General features: G+C 47.7%; 1 protein-coding gene across 8 annotated transcripts; it reads right to left on the bottom strand.

Annotated features, from left to right (window-relative positions):
* Positions 1–15,367: 15,367 nt before the first annotated feature.
* Positions 15,368–19,249, bottom strand: LOC119330075. Of its 8 annotated transcripts, none has more exons than XR_005159880.1 (4): positions 17,943–19,249; positions 16,399–17,683; positions 16,270–16,333; positions 15,451–15,859 (listed from the first exon to the last, which is right to left on the bottom strand). XR_005159880.1 is itself a non-coding variant. In XM_037603187.1 (2 exons), exon 1 carries the CDS (start codon positions 19,189–19,191, stop codon positions 17,962–17,964), a length of 1,230 nt encoding a protein of 409 aa, XP_037459084.1. In that variant the 5' UTR covers positions 19,192–19,249; the 3' UTR covers positions 15,451–15,859; positions 17,943–17,961. The 8 variants fall into 8 exon arrangements, 1 of the variants encoding a protein (XP_037459084.1); XR_005159882.1 differs by having other exon boundaries at positions 17,257–17,683; XR_005159883.1 differs by having other exon boundaries at positions 17,279–17,683.
* Positions 19,250–19,461: the final 212 nt, after the last annotated feature.

The following is a 19,461-nucleotide window of genomic DNA, read 5'->3' as shown; positions in this document are numbered from 1 at the left end:
ATCCGGTGTTGCCCTGAGAACGAGATATGTGTAGCTCCTATCGGGATGTCGGCGCTGTTGGGGAACGTTGCAGAAAATTAAAATTTTTCCTACGGTTTCACCAAGATCCATCTATGAGTTCATCTAAGCAACGAGTCTAGGGAGAGAGTTTTCATCTACATACCACTTGTAGATCGCGTGCGGAAGCTTGCAAGGTGATGATGTAGTCGTACTCGACGTGATCCAAATCACCGATGACCTGCGCCGAACGGGCGGCACCTCCGCGTTCAACACACGTACGGAACAACCACGTCTCCTCCTTCTTGATCCAGCAAGGAAGGGAGGAGAGGTTGAGGGAGATGGCACCAGCAGCAGCACGACGGCGTGGTGTTGGTGGAGCTGCAGTACTCCGGCAGAGCTTCGCTAAGCACTATGGAGGTGGAGGAGGTGTTGGGGAGGGAGAAGGAGGCAACCAAAGGCCAGGGCGTTCAGGTATGAAGTCCCTCCTCTCCCCCCACTATATATAGGGGTGCCAAGGGGGGGTGGCCGGCCCTAGGAGATCAAATCTCCTAGGGGGTGCGGCGGCCAAGGGGGGTTTTCCCTCCCCCCAAGGCACCTAGGAGGTGCCTTACCCTCCTAGGACTCTTGCCCCCCTTGAACCCTAGGCGCATGGGCCTATGTGGGGCTGGTGCCCTTGGCCCATTAGGCCAAGGCGCACCCCCACACAGCCCATGTGGCCCCCCGGGACCGGTGGACCCACGGGACCCTTCCGGTGGTCCCGGTACAATACCGATAACCCCGAAACTTGTCCCGATGCCCGAAACAGGACTTCCCATATATAAATCTTTACCTCCGGACCATTTCGGAACTCCTCGTGACGTCCGGGATCTCATCCGGGACTCCGAACAACATTCGGGTTACTGCATATACATATCCCTATAACCCTAGCGTAACTGAACCTTAAGTGTGTAGACCCTACGGGTTCGGGAGACATGCAGACATGACCGAGACTCTCTCAGTCAATAACCATCAGCAGGATCTGGATACCCATGATGGCTCCCACATGCTCCTCGATGTTGTCATCGGATGAACCACTATGTCGAGGATTCGATCAAACCCTGTATGCAATTCCCTTTGTCAATCGGTACGTTACTTGCCCGAGACTCGATCGTCGGTATCCCAATACCTTGTTCAGTCTCGTTTCCGGCAAGTCACTTTACTCGTACCGTAATGCATGATCCCGTGTCCAACACCTTGGTCACATTGAGCTCAATATGATGATGCATTACCGAGTGGGCCCAGAGATACCTCTCCGTCATACGGAGTGACAAATCCCAGTCTCGATCCGTGTCAACCCAACAGCTACTTTCGGAGATACCTATAATGCACCTTTATAGTCACCCAGTTACGTTGTGACGTTTGGTATACCCAAGGCACTCTTATGGTATCCGGGAGTTACACGATCTCATGGTCGAAGGAAGAGATACTTGACACTTGCAAAGCTCTAGCAAAACGAACTACACGATCTTTTATGCTATGCTTAGGATTGGGTCTTGTCCATCACATCATTCTCCTAATGATGTGATCCCGTTATCAATGACATCCAATGTCCATAGTCAGGAAACCATGACTATCTGTTGATCACAACGAGCTGGTCAACTAGAGGCTTACCAGGAACATTGTGTGGTCTAAGTATTCACACGTGTATTACGATTTCCGGATAATACAGTTATAGCATGAATAAAAGACAATTATCATGAACAATGAAATATAATAATACTTTTATTATTGCCTCTAGGGCATATTTCCAACAGTCTCCCACTTGCACTAGAGTCACTAATCTAGTTACATTGTGATGAATCGAACACCCATAGAGTTCTGGTGTTGATCATGTTTTGCACGCGAGAGAGGTTTAGTCAGCGGATCTGCGACATTCAGATCCGTGTGCACTTTGCAAATCTCTATGTCTCCATCTTGAACATTTTCACGGATGGAGTTGAAACGACGCTTGATGTGCCTGGTCTTCTTGTGAAACCTGGGCTCCTTTGCGAGGGCAATAGCTCCAGTGTTGTCACAGAAGAGTTTGATCGGCCCCGACGCATTGGGTATGACTCCTAGGTCGGTGATGAACTCCTTCACCCAAATCGCTTCATGTGCTGCCTCCAAGGCTGCCATGTACTCCGCTTCACACGTAGATCCCGCCACGACGCTCTGCTTGCAGCTACACCAGCTTACTGCTCCACCATTCAACATATACACGTATCCGGTTTGTGACTTAGAGTCATCCGGATCTGAGTCGAAGCTAGCGTCGACGTAACCCTTTACGACGAGCTCTTCGTCTCCTCCATAAACGAGAAACATGTCCTTTGTCCTTTTCAGGTACTTCAGGATATTCTTGACCGCTGTCCAGTGTTCCTTGCCGGGATTACTTTGGTATCTTGCTACCAAACTTACGGCAAGGTTTACATCGGGTCTGGTACACAGCATGGCATACATAATAGATCCTATGGCTGAAGCATAGGGGATGACACTCATCTCTTCTTTATCTTTTGCCTTGGTCGGTGACTGAGCTGAGCTCAGTCTCATACCTTGTAACATAGGCAAGAACCCCTTTTTGGACTGATCCATTCTGAATCTCTTCAAAATCTTATCAAGGTATGTACTTTGTGAAAGACCTATGAGGCGTCTCGATCTATCTCTATAGATCTTGATGCCTAATATATAAGCAGCTTCTCCAAGGTCCTTCATTAAAAAACACTTATTCAAGTAGGCCTTAATGCTGTCCAGAAATTCTATATTATTTCCCATCAGGAGTATGTCATCTACATATAATATGAGAAATGCTACAGAGCTCCCACTCACTTTCTTGTAAACGCAGGCTTCTCCATAAGTCTGCATAAACCCAAACGCTTTGATCATCTCATCAAAGCGAATGTTCCAACTCCGAGATGCTTGCACCAGTCCATAAATGGATCGCTGGAGCTTGCATACTTTGTTAGCGTTCTGAGGATCGACAAAACCTTCCGGCTGCATCATATACAGTTCTTCCTTAAGATGCCCGTTAAGGAATGCTGTTTTGACGTCCATCTGCCATATCTCATAATCATAGTATGCGGCAATTGCTAACATGATTCGGACGGACTTTAGCTTCGCTACGGGAGAGAATGTCTCGTCGTAGTCAATCCCTTGAACCTGTCGATAACCCTTAGCGACAAGTCGAGCTTTATAGATGGTAACATTACCATCCGCGTCCGTCTTCTTCTTAAAGATCCATTTGTTTTCTATCGCTCGCCGATCATCGGGCAAGTCTGTCAAAGTCCATACTTTGTTTTCATACATGGATTCTATCTCGGATTTCATGGCTTCAAGCCATTTGTTGGAATCCGGGCTCGTCATTGCTTCTTCATAGTTCGAAGGTTCATTGTTGTCTAACAACATGATTTCCAGGACAGGGTTGCCGTACCACTCTGGTGCGGAACATGTCCTTGTGGACCTACGAAGTTCAGCAGTAACTTGATCCGAAGTACCTTGATCATTATCATGGTTTTCCTCTTCAGTTGGTGTGGGCATCACAGGAATGGTTTCCTGTGCTGCGTCACTATCCCTCTCAAGAGGTAGTACTTCATCGAGTTCTACTTTCCTCCCACTTACTTCTTTCGAGAGAAACTCTTTTTCCAGAAAGCATCCGTTCTTGGCAACAAAGATCTTGCCTTCGGATCTTAAGTAGAAGGTATACCCTATAGTTTCCTTAGGGTATCCTATGAATACACATTTTTCCGACTTGGGTTCGAGCTTTTCAGGTTGAAGTTTCTTGACATAAGCTTCGCATCCCCAAACTTTTAGAAACGACAGCTTAGGTTTCTTTCCAAACCATAATTCATACGGTGTCGTCTCAACGGATTTAGACGGTGCCCTATTTAAAGTGAATGTAGCTGTCTCTAGAGCGTATCCCCAAAATGATAGCGGTAAATCGGTAAGAGACATCATAGACCGCACCATATCCAATAGAGTGCGATTACGACGTTCGGACACACCGTTTCGCTGAGGTGTTCCAGGCGGCGTGAGCTGTGAAACGATTCCACATTTCTTTAAGTGTGTACCAAATTCGTGACTTAAGTATTCTCCTCCACGATCTGATCGTAAGAATTTTATCTTTCGGTCACGTTGATTCTCCACCTCATTCTGAAATTCCTTGAACTTTTCAAAGGTCTCAGACTTGTGTTTCATTAAGTCGACATACCCATATCTACTCAAGTCATCTGTGAGAGTGAGAACATAACGATATCCTCCGCGAGCCTCAACGCTCATTGGACCGCACACATCGGTATGTATGATTTCCAACAAGTTGGTTGCTCGCTCCATTGTTCCAGAGAACGGAGTCTTGGTCATTTTGCCCAAGAGGCATGGTTCGCACGTGTCAAACGATTCATAATCAAGAGACTCTAAAAGTCCATCGGCATGGAGCTTCTTCATGCGCTTGACACCAATGTGACCAAGGCGGCAGTGCCACAAGTATGTGGGACTATCGTTATCAACTTTAAATCTTTTGGCATCTACACTATGAACATGTGTAATATTACGCTCGAGATTCATTAAGAATAAACCATTGACCATCGGAGCATGACCATAAAACATATCTCTCATATAAATCGAACAACCATTATTCTCAGACTTAAATGAGTAGCCATCTCGTACTAAACGAGATCCAGATACAATGTTCATGCTCAAACTTGGCACTAAATAACAATTATTAAGGTTCAAAACTAATCCCGTAGGTAAATGTAGAGGCAGCGTGCCGACGGCGATCACATCGACTCTGGAACCATTCCCGACGCGCATCGTCACCTCGTCCTTCGCCAGTCTCCGTTTATTCCGCAGCTCCTGCTGTGAGTTACAAATATGAGCAACGGCACCGGTATCAAATACCCAGGAGTTACTACGAGTACTGGTAAGGTACACATCAATCACATGTATATCAAATATACCTTTGGTGTTGCCGGCCTTCTTATCCGCTAAGTATTTGGGGCAGTTCCGCTTCCAGTGACCCTTCCCCTTGCAATAAAAGCACTCAGTCTCAGGCTTGGGTCCATTCTTTGACTTCTTCCCGGTAACTGGCTTACAAGGCGCGGCAACATCTTTGCCGTCCTTCTTGAAGTTCTTCTTACCCTTGCCCTTCTTGAACTTAGTGGTCTTATTGACCATCAACACTTGATGTTCTTTCTTGATTTCAGCCTCTGCTGACTTCAGCATCGAGAACACTTCAGGAATGGTCTTTTCCATCCCCTGCATGTTGTAGTTCATCACAAAGCTCTTGTAGCTTGGTGGGAGCGACTGGAGGATTCTGTCAATGACCGCCTCATCTGGGAGGTTAATGTTCAGCTGGGTCATACGGTTGTGCAACCCAGACATCTTCAGGATGTGCTCACTGACAGAACTGTTTTCCTCCATCTTACAACTGTAGAACTTGTCGGAGACATCATATCTCTCGACCCGGGCATGAGCTTGGAAAACTAGTTTCAGCTCTTCGAACATCTCATATGCTCTGTGATGCTCAAAACGCTTTTGGAGCCCCGGTTCTAAGCTGTAAAGCATGCCGCACTGAACGAGGGAGTAATCATCAGCGCGAGACTGCCAAGCATTCATAATGTCTTGGTTCTCTGGGACGGGAGCGTCACCTAGCGGTCCTTCTAGGACATATTGTTTCCTGGCAGCTATGAGGATGATCCTCAGGTTCCGGACCCAGTCCGTATAGTTGCTGCCATCATCTTTCAGCTTGGTTTTCTCTAGGAACGCGTTGAAGTTCATGTTGACATTAGCGTTGGCCATTGATCTACAAGACATATTTGCAAAGGTTTTAGACTAAGTTCATGATAATAAAGTTCTAATCAAATTATGAACTCCCACTTAGATTAGACATCCCTTTAGTCATCTAAGTGTTACACGATCCGAGTCGACTAGCCCGTGTCCGATCATCACGTGAGACGGACTAGTCATCGTCGGTGAAAATTTTCATGTTGATCGTATCTTCCATACGACTCGTGTTCGACCTTTCGGTCTCCGTGTTCCGAGGCCATGTCTGCACATGCTAGGCTCGTCAAGTTAACCCTAAGTGTTTTCGCTGTGTAAAACTGTCTTACACCCGTTGTATGTGAACGTAAGAATCCATCACACCCGATCATCACGTGGTGCTTAGAAACGACGAACTGTAGCAACGGTGCACAGTTAGGGGAGAACACTTCTTGAAATTTTATAAGGGATCATCTTATTTACTACCGTCGTCCTAAGTAAACAAGATGCATAATACATAATAAACATCACATGCAATTATATAGTTGTGACATGATATGGCCAATATCATATAGCTCCATTGATCTTCATCTTCGGGGCTCCATGATCATCTTGTCAGCGGCTTGACACCATGATCTCCATCATCATGATCTCCATCATCGTGTCTTCATGAAGTTGTCACGCCAACGACTACTTCTACTTCTATGACTAACGTTTAGCAATAAAGTAAAGTAGTTTACATGACGTTATTCAATGACACGCAGGTCATACAAAAAATAATGACAACTCCTATGGCTCCTGCCGGTTGTCATACTCATCGACATGCAAGTCGTGAATCCTATTACAAAGAACATGATCTCATACATCACAATTCATCATTCATCACAACTTCTGGCCATATCACATCACATGATCAATCGCTGCAAAAACAAGTTAGACGTCCTCTAATTGTTGTTGCATCTTTTACGTGGCTGCAATTGGGTTCTAGCAAGAACGTTTTCTTACCTACGAATCACCACAACGTGATTTTGTCAACTTCTATTTACCTTTCATAAGGGCCCTGTTCATCGATTCCGCTCCAACTAAGGTGGGAGAGACAGACACCCGCCAGCCACCTTATGCAACTTGTGCATGTCAGTCGGTGGAACCGGTCTCACGTAAGTGTACGTGTAAGGTTGGTCCGGGCCGCTTCATCCCACAATACCGTTGAGCAAGAAAAGACTAGTAGAGGCAAGTAAGATGACAAAATCCACGCCCACAACAAAGTTGTGTTCTACTCGTGCAAAGAGAACTACGCATAGACCTAGCTCATGATGCCACTGTTGGGGAACGTTGCAGAAAATTAAAATTTTTCCTACGGTTTCACCAAGATCCATCTATGAGTTCATCTAAGCAACGAGTCTAGGGAGAGAGTTTTCATCTACATACCACTTGTAGATCGCGTGCGGAAGCTTGCAAGGTGATGATGTAGTCGTACTCGACGTGATCCAAATCACCGATGACCTGCGCCGAACGGACGGCACCTCCGCGTTCAACACACGTACGGAACAGCCACGTCTCCTCCTTCTTGATCCAGCAAGGAAGGGAGTAGAGGTTGAGGGAGATGGCACCAGCAGCAGCACGACGGCGTGGTGTTGGTGGAGCTGCAGTACTCCGGCAGAGCTTCGCTAAGCACTATGGAGGTGGAGGAGGTGTTGGGGAGGGAGAAGGAGGCAACCAAAGGCCAGGGCGTTCAGGTATGAAGTCCCTCCTCTCCCCCCACTATATATAGGGGTGCCAAGGGGGGGTGGCCGGCCCTAGGAGATCAAATCTCCTAGGGGGTGCGGCGGCCAAGGGGGGTTTTCCCTCCCCCCAAGGCACCTAGGAGGTGCCTTACCCTCCTAGGACTCTTGCCCCCCTTGAACCCTAGGCGCATGGGCCTATGTGGGGCTGGTGCCCTTGGCCCATTAGGCCAAGGCGCACCCCCACACAGCCCATGTGGCCCCCCGGGACAGGTGGACCCACCCGGTGGACCCCCGGGACCCTTCCGGTGGTCTCGGTACAATACCGATAACCCCGAAACTTGTCCCGATGCCCGAAACAGGACTTCCCATATATAAATCTTTACCTCCGGACCATTCCGGAACTCCTCGTGACGTCCGGGATCTCATCCGGGACTCCGAACAACATTCGGGTTACTGCATATACATATCCCTATAACCCTAGCGTAACTGAACCTTAAGTGTGTAGACCCTACGGGTTCGGGAGACATGCAGACATGACCGAGACTCTCTCAGTCAATAACCATCAGCGGGATCTGGATACCCATGATGGCTCCCACATGCTCCTCGATGTTGTCATCGGATGAACCACTATGTCGAGGATTCGATCAAACCCTGTATGCAATTCCCTTTGTCAATCGGTACGTTACTTGCCCGAGACTCGATCGTCGGTATCCCAATACCTTGTTCAGTCTCGTTTCCGGCAAGTCACTTTACTCGTACCGTAATGCATGATCCCGTGTCCAACACCTTGGTCACATTGAGCTCAATGATGATGCATTACCGAGTGGGCCCAGAGATACCTCTCCGTCATACGGAGTGACAAATCCCAGTCTCGATCCGTGTCAACCCAACAGCTACTTTCGGAGATACCTGTAATGCACCTTTATAGTCACCCAGTTACGTTGTGACGTTTGGTATACCCAAGGCACTCTTATGGTATCCGGGAGTTACACGATCTCATGGTCGAAGGAAGAGATACTTGACACTTGCAAAGCTCTAGCAAAACGAACTACACGATCTTTTATGCTATGCTTAGAATTGGGTCTTGTCCATCACATCATTCTCCTAATGATGTGATCCCGTTATCAATGACATCCAATGTCCATAGTCAGGAAACCATGACTATCTGTTGATCACAACGAGCTGGTCAACTAGAGGCTTACCAGGGACATTGTGTGGTCTAAGTATTCACACGTGTATTACGATTTCCGGATAATACAGTTATAGCATGAATAAAAGACAATTATCATGAACAATGAAATATAATAATACTTTTATTATTGCCTCTAGGGCATATTTCCAACAGGCGCATCGGGTGGTCTTGCTGGACTTGTTTTACCATTGTCGAGGATGTCTTGTAATCGGGATTCCGAGCCTGATCGGGTCTTCCCGCTAGAAGGAATATCCTTCGTTGACCGTGAGAGCTTGTGATGGGCTAAGTTGGGACACCCCTGTAGGGATTTGAACTTTCGAAAGCCGTGCCCGCAGTTATGGGCAGATGGGAATTTGTTAATGTCCGTTGTAGAAAACCTGAAGTTGATCTTAACTAAAATACACCAACCGCGTGTGTAACCGTGATGGTCTCTTCTCGGCGGAGTCCGGGAAGTGAACACGGTGTTGGGGTTATGTTTGACGTAGGTTGTTCTAGGATCACTTCTTGATTATAGATTCTCGACCATGCTTTGCCTTCTCTTCTTGCTCTCATTTGCGTATGTTCAGCAACCATATATGCTAGTCGCTTGCTGCAGCTCCACATCATACCTTTACCTTACCTATAAGCTTAAATAGTCTTGATCGCGAGGGTGTGAGATTGCTGAGTCCCCGTGGCTCAAAGATACTTCCAAAACTAGTTTGCAGGTGCCGTTGAACCGTGCAGATGACGCAACCAAGCTCAAGGAGGAGCTCGATGAAGATCTCATTCTTTGTGTTGTTCCGTTTCCAGTTGATCAGTAGTGGAGCCCAATCGGGATGATCGGAGATCTGTGTAGCATTTGGGGTAGTCTTCTTTTATTTTGGGTTCCGTAGTCGGACCTTGATTGTATCTAGTTGATGTAATGCTTTATTCATGTAATTGTGTGAAGTGGCGATTGTAAGCCATCTATGTATCTCTTTCCCTTATGTATTACATGGGTTGTGTGAAGATTACCTCACTTGCGACATTGCTTTCAATGCGGTTATGCCTCTAAGTCGTGCTTCGACACGTGGGAGATATAGCCGCATCAAGGGCGTTACATAAGCCGTTAAGCATGGTGCACTAAACTATCAAGTAGTCATCATATTGAGTTAGCCAAACGTTCATAACGTCTGCATCTACTCCTGCAATAGGTCTGTCACCTAGCGGTGCATCAAAGACATAATTCTTCTGTGCAGCAATGAGGATAATCCTCAGATCACGGATCCAATCCGCATCATTGCTACTAACATTTTTCAACTTAATTTTCTCCAGGAACATATCAAAAATTAAAACAGGGGAGCTAAATGCGAGCTATTGATCTACAACATAGATATGCTAATACTACCAAGACTAAGTTCATGATAAATTTAAGTTCAATTAATCATATTACTTAAGAACTCCCACTTAGAAAGACATTCCTCTAATCTTTTAAGTGATCACATGATCCAAATCAACTAAACCATAACCGATCATCACGTGAAATGGAGTAGTTTTGAATGGTGAACATCACTATGTTGATCATATCTACTATATGATTCACGCTCGACCTTTCGGTCTCAGTGTTCCGAGGCCATATCTGCATATGCTAGGTTCGTCAAGTTTAACCTAAGTATTCTGCGTGTGCAAAACTGGCTTGCACCCGTTGTAGATGGACGTAGAGCTTATCACACCCGATCATCACGTGGTGTCTGGGCACAACGAACTTTGGCAACAGTGCATACTCAGGGAGAACACTTATACCTTGAAATTTTAGTAAGGGATCATCTTATAAAGCTACCGTCGAACTAAGCAAAATAAGATGCATAAAAGATAAACATCATATGCAATCATAATATGTGACATGATATGGCCATGATCATCTTGCGCCTTTGATCTCCATCTCCAAAGTACTGTCATGATCTCCATCGTCACCGGCATGACACCATGATCTCCATCATCTTGATCTATATCAATGTGACGGCACATGGTCGTCTCGCCAACTATTGCTCTTGCAACTATTGCTATCGCATAGCGATAAAGTAAAGCAATTATTTGGTGCTTGCATCTTATGCAATAAAGAGACAACCATAAGGCTTCTACCAGTTGTCGATAACTTCAACAAAACATGATCATCTTATACAACAACTTATATCTCATCACGTCTTGACCATATCACATCACAACATGCCCTGCAAAAACAAGTTAGACGTCTTCTACTTTGTTGTTGCAAGTTTTACGTGGCTGCTACGGGCTTAGCAAGAACCGTTCTTACCTACGCATCAAAACCACAATGATAGTTTGTCAAGTTGGTGCTGTTTTAATCTTCTCAAGGACCGGGCGTAGCCACACTTGGTTCAATTAAAGTTGAAGAAACTGACACCCGCTAGTCAACTGTGTGCATAGCACGGCGGTAAAACCAGTCTCGCGTAAGCGTACGCGTAATGTCGGTCAGGGCCGCTTCATCCAACAATACCGCCGAACCAAAGTGTGACATGCTGGTAAGTAGTATGACTTATATCGCCACAACTCACTCGTGTTCTAATCGTGCATATTACATTAACGCATAAAACCTGGCTCTGATACCACTATTGGGAACATAGTAATTTCAAAAAAATTCTACGCACATGCAAGATCATGGTGACGCATAGCAACGAGAGGGGAGTATTGTCCACGTACCCTCGTAGACCGAAAGCGGAAGCGTTAGTACAACACGGTTGATCTAGTCATACGTCTTCACGATCCGCCGATTAAGTACTGAAGGCACGACACCTCCGAGTTCTGCACATGTTCAACTCGATGACGTCCCCCGAACTCCGATCCAGCCGAGTGTTGAGAGAGAGTTTTGTCAGCACGACGGCGTGGTGACGATGATGATGTTCTACCGACGCAGGGCTTCGCCTAAGCACCGCTACGATATGATCGAGGTAGATTATGATGGAGGGGGGCACCGAACACAGCTAAGAGATCAAGAGATCAATTGTTGTCTCTTTGGGGTGCCCCCTGCCCGCGTATATAAAGGAGTGGAGGAGGGGGAGGGCCGGCCCTTTCTATGGCGCGCCCTAGGGGAGTCCTACTCCCACCGGGAGTAGCATTCCCCTTTCCTAGTAGAACTAGGAGCCCTTCCAAGTAGTAGGAGTAGGAGCGAAGGAAAGGGAAGGGAAAAGGAGAAGGAAGGAAGGGGGCTCCCCCCTCCCTAGTCCAATTCGGACCAGCCCATGGGGAGGGGTGTGGCCACCCTCTGAGGCCTTTCTCTCCTTTCCCGTATGGCCATTAAGGCCCAATACGAATTCCCGTAACTCCCAGGTACTCTCGAAAATACCCGAATCACTCGAAACCTTTCCGATGTCCGAATATAGTCGTCCAATATATCGATCTTTACATCTTGACCATTTCGAGACTCCTCGTCATGTCCCCGATCTCATCCGGGACTCCGAACTCCTTCGGTACATCAAAACACATAAACTCATAATATAACCGTCATCGAACTTTAAGCGTGCGGACCCTACGGGTTCGAGAACTATGTAGACATGACCGAGACACGTCTCCGGTCAATAACCAATAGCGGAACCTGGATGCTCATATTGGCTCCTACATATTCTACGAAGATCTTTATTGGTCAAACCGCATAACAACATACGTTGTTCCCTTTGTCATCGGTATGTTACTTGCCCGAGATTCGATCGTCGGTATCTCAATACCTAGTTCAATCTCGTTACCGGCAAGTCTCTTTACTCGTTCCGTAATACATCATCCCGCAACTAACTCATTAGTTGCAATGCTTGCAAGGCTTATAGTGATGTGCATTACTGAGTGGGCCCAGAGATACCTCTCCGACAATCGGAGTGAAAAATCCTAATCTCGAAATACGCCAACCCAACAAGTACCTTCGGAGACACCTATAGAGCACCTTTATAATCACCCAGTTACGTTGTGACGTTTGGTGGCACACAAAGTGTTCTTCCGGTAAACGGGAGTTGCATAATCTCATAGTTATAGGAACATGTATAAGTCATGAAGAAAGCAGTAGCAACAAACTAAACGATCGTGTGCTAAGCTAACGGAATGGGTCAAGTCAATCACATCATTCTCCTAATGATGTGATCCCGTTAATCAAATGACAACTCATGTCTATGGCTAGGAAACATAACCATCTTTGATCAACGAGCTAGTCAAGTAGAGGCATACTAGTGACACTCTGTTTGTCTATGTATTCACACATGTATTATGTTTCCGGTTAATACAATTCTAGCATGAATAATAAACATTTATCATGATATAATGAAATAAATAATAACTTTATTATTGCCTCTAAGGCATATTTCCTTCAATAAACCCTAACAAAACTTAAAAAACATAAAAAAACTATAGACGAGGTAGACCCACGGTGACGCCGGCAGGAGGCATGAGAAACCATGGCGTGGCTGGGTACACAGGTGTACCACCCAACCTAAATTCTCCGTCACGCAGAACTCGCTGCCCGGTCGGTCGATAACCTCACTATGGCTACCTACAACAAGTTCAGCAAGGACCATTCAGGTTGCTCCTGGTCATTTGGGCATGTTTGGTTCCAATAAGTCATCTGACTTATAAGTCAGGTGACTTAAAACCAGTGACTTATAAGTCACGTTTGTTTGGTTGTCATCTAACTTATAAATTACCTGACCACACCTTCCCACTTTGTTTTTTAATGTAAAGATGGTGAGACCCATGCAAAAGGGGGTGACTTATAAGTTTTAAGTTGGGGTGGAGCAACTTATGATTTATAAGGTGGGTCTGTTTGACAAAATAAGTCACTTTTTTACTTTTCGACTTATAAGTTGATGACTTATTTGGAATCAAACAGTCCCTAATCAGGAAATAGGTCCCCATCCCAACTCCCAGGTATTCCCGTACCGCAAGGAAATCAGGTGCACCGTCTTATTCAAAAAATAAAAAAGGCCAGGTGCACCGTCAGGCGCTGGATTCTCGTACTGTTTATGGTGTGTTCTCCTTTTTTTTGAATGTTGGCAGGAAAACTGCCAAATTCATTGATCAGAAGAAGGTGTTACAAGAGTCCTCTGAGGAGGAAAGCACCGCAAAGGCAGCGCAAAAAGAAAAGAAAGAAAAGGACCCGTCAGCAACACCACAAACCCAAGCTCTACCATCAAACGCGAACACCATCAGAACCCCTCGGTGGGATCACCAAGGTGACGCCTTCAAGGAGGAAAACGAAGCTGAGGACTCCATCGTCACCCGATCTGGCACTGCCCGATCTTAGGTTTTCACCCGGAGATCTCACGCTATTGGGAAGAAAGGGAACGGCTCCACAGCGATACCTCCAAGGAGGAAGACGACATCCGTAGACGCCGTTACTGCCGGCAACGACAGAGTTGATGCATGATTTTCATCCGGAGCCGAGTCTTCCACCAACAATCCAAGGATCCGAGGCCACCAGCGCCATAGTGCAACATGAGCCCAAAGCAAACACTACTAGAGACGAATTGGTCAATCAGCACGTAGGAACTCGGCGAGCACACGCCAACCCGACCGGTCCGCACGGCCGCTCGCAGGCCTTGGGCGATCCAAGCCAGATCTGGCCATCCTCTACCTCTGTGCGCAGACCTAGGCGATCCTCCGCACCTCAGCGCACAGGAAAGGTCGAGGAAGAAACCAAACATAGCCGATCCGCACCACCGCACGCAGGACTTGGCAGGATCCAGGCCAGACTGTGTGGCTCGCACCGCCGCACGCAAGAACAGGACTATCCATGCTAGATCTGGCCTGCCCGAACCTTTTGTAGCACAAGACAAACTGAACGGCGCCACAGCTCCAGGAGTCGGGCGTGGACGCGCTTGAAGGAGAGACAACCACCAGTCATCCCTGACACCACCGTTGCAGCCACCACACGTTGCCGGACTAGGCGCGAAACGCAGCCACTCTCCAACGACGCCTGGTGCCTCCTCGAGCCAGCCCTCAAGCCACAGGTTGCCAGAGGCCAAATCTGGCCAAAGCCGACCGCAACGCCCCCGCACCCCCACGGCGCCCGAGCGGGCAGTACTGGCCTGCCGCTTGCCGCGCCTGCCTGGCGCCCCGGCGCCCGCTTGCCGTGCCCGCCGCCGCCTGCACTCCACGCCCGCCGCGCCTGCCTGGCGTCCCAACGCTCGCTCGCTGCGCGCGCCGCGCCGACCACGGCTGCTCCTCGCGTGCGCCGCGCCCCCGCGCCTCTCCTTGGCCAAGCGGCCCCGCACCGCCAGCCTGGCGGCGGCAAGGGGAGGTGGGCGGATCTGGATGAGGCTGGTGCGGCGGCTAGGTTTGCCCGCGGGGTGGGGCGACACGAGCGACTAGTTATTGTGTCGTGTGTGTTCTCCTACATCTGGAAAAATGGACTAATCATTTCCATTGCCCAGGACGCCGCATTCTCTTGGCGCTGGTACTAGCAACCATCGTCCCACTGGCGATTGGCCGGTATCGCTGCGTGACGCCTTCCAGTTCCAGGCTTTGCTTGCACCGTGGCCCTAATGGGTAAGACCCCCTGGAAGGCTGGAACTACAGTCAATCAACCCCTGGAAGATCATGATTTTCCTTCTTTTTTTCCACTGCTGCTTCAGGCTGCCCAAACCTGCTCGGTTCTCATGAGCACAGCCACTGGTCACTAGGCCCTACAAAGAGGTGCGCACTTGAGTCAAGCAACTGCATGCACCTCCTGTAAAAGAAAAGCAACTGCATATACGTACATCTTTCCTCAGAAACTTACAGCACGTGTATAATGCAGAAAGAACAGAGACAACATAGAGCATGTCTGTAAACAGCAGGCAGGCAGGCAGCTTGTCTTTGACCCACGGCATTAACAGTTTCAGGTTAATCTTCAAGGCACACATTCATGACAGTCTATCCACATTTTAGCAATGTTTCATCACACCATGCCACATTGCCACCCACCCTTTGCAGGACATGCCATTGCAAGCCTTCAGACACTCTTCAAGTATCATCTTTGCAACTGAGCGCCTGTCCGCTCATCTTGGTTCCTTCGGACTGCCTCAAGGGTGCACTTCTGTCCTGGTTAAGACTTTATCCAACTATGAGGTTCTCTCTTTCGCTTCCAGCTACTGCCCTAGGGGCATGTTTGTTATCCAAAGTGCATCTTGAATGTCAGGCGAGAGCTGTTCTGCTGATTTGAATTCAGTGGTCTTTTGGGATCCTGAAAAGCAAAATAAGTGAGTGAGAGTTCTTAACGGTCTAATGGCCTAATTTTTTTTTCTGTACAACCACCGGTACCACCATAAGACACACATGACAGAATGTCACTGGGCCTGGTTTGTTGCTGGACTACTTATATTAGCAAGAAGATATTGGTAGGGAGAAAAATACTGGTTAAACGCACCTGTAAATGAGGGCTATTTGGTTTCAAATTTATATTCAATCCAAGCAAAACAATCCTCATACATATAGGACAAGACTTGAGCAGATATGAAAGTACAATTGTTTTTCATGTTTCCGGGTTTGACAGAGTTACAGTTCTACAATAGGTGTTTTGGCACTGCCTTACTGTTTCCCATTTCTCAAATAGCAGTTGAAACTTCATGAAAATAAACGATTAGAGGAACCTACTGTTTCTCAAATGGAATTTGTAACTTCTTGAACCAAAGGCCCCTGATCCAAGGGTTCCAGTATGCTGCAAAATTTGTACCTCAAGTTAGCCATTTTCCCCAAAACACAAACAGGACACATATTGCCAACCTGCTTTCCAGTACAGCACTTATCCAATCGAGGATAAGTATGTGTGCCCAAAAATCAGCAAGGATGCCCATGTTGTGACAATTCCACCCAGAAGGTAATGGGCTGCCCCTACAGTTCATCCTTGTATAATGCTCAAGGCTCTAGCTGAATAGCAGGAGCAAATTTTAATGTGTTATGAGCCCAAACAATCTAACCGTTATGAGCCCAAACATAGATTCCATAGGTTCTTGCCAATAATAACGGCTGCTAAATAAAAACATTAAACTGAAGGACCAGACAAAACGAGCACCTGAGAGGAAAAGAAAAAGACCGCATGCAGATAATGAAGAGCTATAAGACTGAATGACTTATGATGCCTACAAGAAATCTTGAAGCCACCATTAATCGTAATGAAACTTTGTGCAAAGTTTCCCCCAGTAATGAGTTACCAACCCTTGTTGACTTATAGTGCCCCAAACATCCCACTACATTTTCCCCTGTTCATTTTTCTCAAGAGGTGGCCTTATGGGAAATTCTTTATAGGCAGGACAGGAACATTAAAACAGGAGTTCAGTGCCCCAATCTGGGTTAGTATTAATAATTCAAGATGCTGCTTATCCTACAGAGATTTGGTAAAATAGTTAAAGAAATCAAGGATACCAACTACAGAAAACTAACAAAAGGCCTAGCAGATGATATTGGTTCGAAACAACTGCATAGGGAAACTTAGAGGCTGAACAATGGTGATGATATAAAATGTGGTGAACATGCAATGTTGCTTATGGAGGTGACATTATGGAACTGACAAAAAAGGACAGCTGAAGCTATGATGTTCATGTCAACAGATTAGTGAGGGGTTAAGTTACAGGTACAGCTTACTTGCCAGAGAAATGGATACCACCTGAAGAAGGTTGGGTGATGATGTTCTCTTTATTAACGTGGATGAATGATCATCCAAGACCAAACAGAAGTGGCTCTGAAGTGAAGAAACAAGAGATACTGAAATTACTGGTTACTTGTGTGCAGAGCGGCACTGAGGAAAGCAATCAAGCTTTGGATCCTGAAGTAGTGCACGTAGAGATGACAAGAATTCAAGAACACAAGCCAGTGGTATTGTCTTGATCAGTTGATCATTGCAGTATGGAGACTTCCCTCGTAGCGCCTCACAAAACCTGCCGCCTAGCAAGTATGAGAATTGCCATATTGCCAAGTTCGTGAAATTGAGCAGTGTGACTGAATCGATGATAATGACTTAACTACTTGGCCATATGTTGGTCCTAACATTCAGAAGAATATTGGTATGAACCTGTGTAATCACTGCATATATTAATAAGAAAACTCTATTGACAATAGTCTAAAAAAACAAGAAATATTTGTTCAACTCAATTATCATACATATCTGCAAAGATTGTGGCACACAGTACAATCATAGGCAAAGGCTGAAGCAAAATGCACGCAACCCACAGTATCTTGTTACTAACCCTACAGTAGTTTTCTAGAGGATTGACTGATCATTGTATATGCATCGAAAGCAAAAGAAATACGCACACATATCCAATTGTTACCTGCCAATCCGTGTAAATCTCACAGATAACCATCCTCATCCTCGTCGTCGCTACTCCAAAGCATGTCATCCTCCTTATGTCGAAGCCCCAATATACCATCAACAATGTCCTCTTCGGCAAATGCAGACATTGTTGTAGAACCAAACACTTTAGTCCTGCTTGTAACAATATCATCAACAACATCATCCAATTCATTCGTATCCCAATCCACTATGAACTCGTCATCATCTTGCTCATCGTCCTCTTCATATCTAAACTCTGGAACCTTCCCACTCCGCATCATCTCCTCATCAACCTCCCCGTTTTGCACGCTGTCCCAAGGCAGCCAAATATCAGCAACCTTTCCGAGCGCGCGACACCCATCTCCAACCACAACCATCCTCAGGGCGGCAGCGCGTGCGTTACGCACCGTGTCGGTGAAGTCGGAGTCATCGGAGACGAGCACGACCCAGTCGACGCCGCAGGCGATGGCGTGCTTCACCTGGCGTTTGAGCGCCTGGTCGGCAGCCTGCGGCTTGTCCGGGACAGTGCGGACATGGACGCCGGCGCGGCGGAGCTCGGAATCGAGCCCGTAGCCGACCTTGGGGGTGAGGAGCTCCCGCGCGGCGTCCTGGTACTTGGTGTTGTTGGAGATGTAGCGCTCGCGGAACTTCTGGCGCTTCTTGCCCTTGAGGGAGCGGAGGCGGCCGAGCTTCTTGTTGCGCTCGCGCTCGTGGAGCTGGCGGAAGTGGCGGGCGAGGTCGGGGCGGGTGGGGAAGCGGCGGCCGCAGACGGCGCAGGAGTAGGGGACGGGCGGGGCGGCGGCGCCCGTGCGCTCGGCGCGGTCGAGGGCGCGGCGCTCGCGGCGGTCGGCGGAGACCCAGGCAGGGAGGTGGGTGAAGGCGTGGCGGTTGGCGAAGGCGGAGACGGAGTCGACGCGGCCGAGGAGGGACGCCGCCTCGCGGAGGGAGGTGGCCGCCTCGAAGGGCGGCCCGCGCGGGGGCTTGTTGTCGAGGTCCCACAGCACCACCACCGTCGGGCTCCGCGCCGTCCACACGCCGTCCCCGCCGCGGAACATCTCGACGTCCGCCGCAGTGGGCGCCGCCGAGTACGGGTTCTCGGCCGCTGCCGCTGCCGCCGCCACCGTCGCCGCTCGGAATGGGGGATCGGCGCGGAGGGATAGGCGGTGGGGGGCACGCTGGTGGAAGGGGGAGGGGTGGAGGACAGGCGGGTTGGGAGGTGGGTGGAGGAAGGAGAGTGGCGGCGGCATGGCCGGCGAGCGTGGGCAGGTCGCGCAAGGCTAGAGGTGGATAGGAGGAGACTGAAGGCGGAGGAAGAAATGAATAAAATCCGGAGAGCGGAGCGTCCAAAAAAAAGTCCCATCAACGAAAGTGTCTTTCTCAAATGCTCATGATGAAAACAGTAAAAATAAAAAAAAACTTCAAAAAATTTGAATTTTTTTGGCAAACTTTAAGGAATGTTTGGAGTGCTTGTGAAATTTCGTCAAGAAATCACATTCGTGATGGCATTTTTTTTAAAT

The sequence above is a fragment of the Triticum dicoccoides genome, chromosome 7A, assembly GCF_002162155.2.
Source record: "Triticum dicoccoides isolate Atlit2015 ecotype Zavitan chromosome 7A, WEW_v2.0, whole genome shotgun sequence".
NCBI lineage: Eukaryota > Viridiplantae > Streptophyta > Magnoliopsida > Poales > Poaceae > Triticum > Triticum dicoccoides.
The sequence above is the reverse complement of the archived record's forward strand: the minus strand, read 5'-3'. Positions and strand labels throughout refer to the sequence as shown.

Excerpts from the sequence above, each read along its gene's own strand:
- LOC119330075 (XM_037603187.1), bottom strand. The coding sequence starts at position 19,191 with ATGCCGCCGCCACTCTCCTTCCTCCACCCACCTCCCAACCCGCCTGTC.